The 4,171-nt window shown below is 42.3% G+C and overlaps 1 protein-coding gene across 1 annotated transcript; it reads right to left on the bottom strand.

Annotated features, from left to right (window-relative positions):
- Window positions 1-1,628: 1,628 nt before the first annotated feature.
- On the bottom strand, window positions 1,629-2,599 carry LOC118770595 (cysteine-rich DPF motif domain-containing protein 1-like). The gene is made up of 2 exons (XM_036518355.1): window positions 2,449-2,599; window positions 1,629-2,264 (listed from the first exon to the last, which is right to left on the bottom strand). Exons 1-2 carry the CDS (start codon window positions 2,587-2,589, stop codon window positions 2,139-2,141), a joined length of 267 nt encoding a protein of 88 aa, XP_036374248.1. The 5' UTR covers window positions 2,590-2,599; the 3' UTR covers window positions 1,629-2,138.
- Between the last annotated feature and the right edge of the window lie 1,572 nt (window positions 2,600-4,171).

Raw genomic sequence — 4,171 nt, forward strand, 5'->3', positions numbered from 1 at the left:
AAATCCCCTTTCAAATATGAATGGTGTAACGTTATATTTTGTCCAGCAGATGGCGCAAATTTACAGTTTTAACCGTTTTATTACATTTTACACTTTAAGTAAGAACACTTTAAAAACTGCGCAATCACAAAGACACACACACAGGAAAAACGCACACACACACACACACACACACACACACACACACAAACACACACACACACACACACAATTATTTTTAAACGTTTAAAAATTTGCAGTCATTTTGCCTTGAAAATCCCCTTTCAAATATGAATGGTGTAACGTTATATTTTGTCCAGCAGATTGACAGTTTTTAAATCACTTGCGTCACTTTTTACACTTTAAGTGTATAAACTTTAAAAATTGCACAATCACAAAGACACACACAGGAAAAACGTGCACGCACACACACACACACACACACCAACACATGCACACACACACACACGCACAGTCTAACACGCATACAAACACACACGCACACACACACATGCGTGCACATACACACACTCACACATGCACACACACGCGCACAACCAGTCTCACATACATACACAGACACACACACACTCGCATACACACACACTAATGACTTGTTGATGTTGGAACATGAAAATTCATAAGCATGCTCAAGATTGACAGCGGCATTCTATCTCTGCACCACCTGAGAGCCACGTGAATTTCTGAGTCCTACTTCCTTCCTCTATGTCAACATCTACAATGATCTCTGCAAAAGAAAATGATAGGATGGGTTGGAATCAAACCCACAATTTCCCAATTCAGAGCTAAGCATGAAACCAGACTTCTGGAGTGGTTCAGTGGGTTAATGGGTTCAAGACCCATTTAGACAGAGCTTCTCATGGATTCTTTTTTCCAGTTGGACTTTCAAATTGTAGCCTTACCATTTGAATGACGCTCACCAAGAGACCAGGGTCCAAGCCGTGTCCAGAACACATTCTCATCTGTGCCCACAATGGCAGACTTGAGTACAATGAATGCATTATTGAAATCAGCCTTAACTACAGCAAATAACTCAGAGCTCCAGCGGCTCAGTGGGTAAAAGCTACGGCTGCCACTCAGGAAAGTCTGGGTTCAATCCCCACCTTGACTCTTTTTACAATTGGCCTTTCAGATTGTAGCCTTAACTATGATGGGCGAGCAGGTGGAATCAGAGCTCCTGTGGCTCAGTGGTTAAAAGTTGCAGCTACCAGTTGAGGAACTGTTGGTTTGAAACTCATGTTGACCCTTTTTGTAATTGGCCTTTCACATGGTAGCCTTAGCTATGATGGATGAGCAGCTGGACCAAGCGCTCTGGTGGCTCAGTGAGTAAATGCTGGTGTCGCCACTTGGGAAATTGCGGGTTCTAACCCCACCTTGACTCTTTTTGCAATTGGCCTTTCAAACCGTAGCCTTAACTATGACGGACCAGACGGACTATGACGGACCGCCAGAGCGCTTGGTGTAGCTGCTACCCCAATATAGTTAAGGCTACGATTTGAAAGGCCAACTGGAAAAAAAAAAAAAAACCCATAAGAAACTCTGTCTAAATGGGACTCAAACCCACATGTTGCTGGGGGGGGACACTCCAGCACTGAACCCACTGACCTACTGAACCACTCCAAATGTCTGATTTCAAGATCTCGTTCATCATACCTTTAATCGTTGCCACTCGGGAAATTGCAGGCACTAACCTCTCTGTGTTCTTCATTTGCAGGTGCTGGTGATGCTCTGACTGCACCTGCTCATCCATCATGGCTGTATAAATACATCAGGTATAATGGCTGTGGGCAGTTCCTATTGTTTATTCACTAATTTTCCTTGTTTCCCCATCTGTTGTAAGATAAGTACAGGTGTCCTGCTCCTCCACCATAAACCTCAGAGATCTTCACCTCTTTCCAGAAAAGCATGCACGACTGTTTTTTTAATTTAGTAAGGACAGCACCAAACTGAAAGCAAAATATATTTATTCACTTATTTACAACACTAAGGCAGTGGTGTGGTTTGTTAATAAACTGTCATACTGCTCTATAGCACCTGACCGATTCGCTTCGAATATTAACAGTTCACCGGGAGCAGCGCTTGTCTGAAAACAGTCTTTCAGTGTCACACAGTCTCGGTGCTCTCTGAGGGGACTGGGATCAGGAGGGAGTTTTCTGGGTCTGTTTCTTCTTGCCAAGCTCTGTCTGGATCTGCTGGGGAAACTGCTCCAGGTGCTCCCCCACGCACTGAAGGCAGAAGCGCTTGGTGTAAAACAGGCTGCACTCCTGCGAACCAACAACTCTGACTCATCAACAGGCAGAGACATCGTTTCATTACATCCTGCAAAGAACCATTCTTAGCATTTGTTGCCACTGGTATGAAAAGCAGCTCTGAGAAGCCGCGCACAAGACTAGCCGTGGTTTAGAAAGTGAGTGGACAGGAGCTGCTCTTAGTAACTGGTGAACGTACCGCGCCCACGCAAACGGTCTTGTGGCACAAGCTGCAGTGTGACCCCAACACGAGAAACTTCTCTTTCTCGGGACAGAAAGGATCCTTCATCACAAAGCACTCCTCCAGAAGGCTGCGAAAGCAAGGGAAACGCACAAGCATAAGAACATAAGAACATAAGAACATATGAACATATGAACATATGAACATATGATGACGAGAACAGGCCACTCGGCCCAACTAAGCTCGCCATTTCTTAATTAAAGAGTATCCAAAACTGCATCAAGTCTAGACTTGAACACAGCAAGGGTCTCTGCCTCAACTACATGACCTGGCAACCTATTCCATGTATTGATAACTCTTTGTGTAAAATAATATTTCCTTACATCAGTGCCGAACTTACTCTTAACTAGTTTCCATTTATGTCCTCTTGTTTTAAAGACTGAACTCACCCTAAAGAATCTATTATAGTTAACCTTATTGATTCCTTTTATAAATTTAAATACCTCAATTAAATCACCCCTGAGCCTCCTCTCGCTTAATCTAAACAGGTTAAGTAACTTGAGTCTTTCCTCATAGCATTTATATTTCACGCCAGGAACTAATTTAGTTGCCCTTCTTTGAACCTTTTCTAAAGCTTCGGTATCTTTTTTATAGTGTGGTGCCCAGAACTGCACACAGTAGTACAGGTGCGGTCTGACTAAGGCATTGTATAATTTCAATATAACCTCTTTAGATTTATACTCAATACTTTTGGCTATATATCCCAGCATCCTGTTGGCCTTTTTTTACTGCTACAGCACACTGCCTAGATCCTGTTAAGCTTGGGTCAACCATTACTCCCAAGTCCTTTTCAAATTGAGCACATTCTAGTTTTTTTCCACCCATGAAGTAGTCTTGTCTAAGGTTCTTATTTCCTACATGCAAAATTTTACATTTATCTAAATTGAAAGTCATCTGCCCACTTATGGATGCTGTTTAGGTCTTCCTGTATTACCTTAGTTGATTCTATACTGTTGGCTAGGCCCCCTAGTTTTGTGTCATCTGCAAACTTTACTATTTTACTTCTAACCTCTGCATCAAGATCATTTATGTATATAAGAAATAGCAAAGGCCCCAACACCAATCCCTGCGGGGCTCAGTTACAGTCTGCTTTCTATTAGACAGCCAACTTCGAACCCACTCGGTGATAGCTCCTGTAATTCCCGCAGATGTCATTTTCAATATGAGTCTCTCGTGCGGAACTTTGTCAAATGCCTTTTGAAAGTCCAAATAGATAATATCATAAGCCTGGTTTGAGTCCAGACATGCTGTAGCTTCCTCAAAGAAGTCCAGGAGGTTTGTTAAGCACGACCTCCCTCTGTGAAAACCGTGTTGCCTATCATTTAGAACACCATTTGGTTCCAGGAATAATTCCAAATTATCCCTAATGATGGATTCCAGTATTTTGCATGCGATACAAGTTAAGATGACAGGCCTATAATTTCCTGGTTCAGTCCGGTCTCCTTTCTTGTAGATAGGTACTACACTGCCATGTTTCCAATCATCTGGTATTTCTCCAGTTTTAAGGGATTGCTTAAAAATAACTGTCAGAGGCTTGTAAACCACCTCTGCTAGTTCTCTGAGAACTCTTGGATATATTCCATCAGGGCCTGCTGCCTTATTTGTTTTAAGTTTTTGAAGTTTATCTAGTACTTCTGCATCATTTAAATCAATTTCCTCTATAAGTCTCTGAGAACTGACT

This window comes from Megalops cyprinoides, chromosome 23 (genome assembly GCF_013368585.1).
Source record: "Megalops cyprinoides isolate fMegCyp1 chromosome 23, fMegCyp1.pri, whole genome shotgun sequence".
In the NCBI taxonomy this organism is placed as follows: domain Eukaryota; kingdom Metazoa; phylum Chordata; class Actinopteri; order Elopiformes; family Megalopidae; genus Megalops; species Megalops cyprinoides.

Bases quoted from the DNA above. Each gene is read 5' to 3' on its own strand.
- LOC118770595 (XM_036518355.1), bottom strand. From the start codon at position 2,589: ATGCTTGTGCGTTTCCCTTGCTTTCGCAGCCTTCTGGAGGAGTGCTTT. The intron at 2,265-2,448 runs GTACGTTCACCA...GTTGGTTCGCAG, and splicing joins AGACCGTTTGCGTGGGCGCG to GAGTGCAGCCTGTTTTACAC.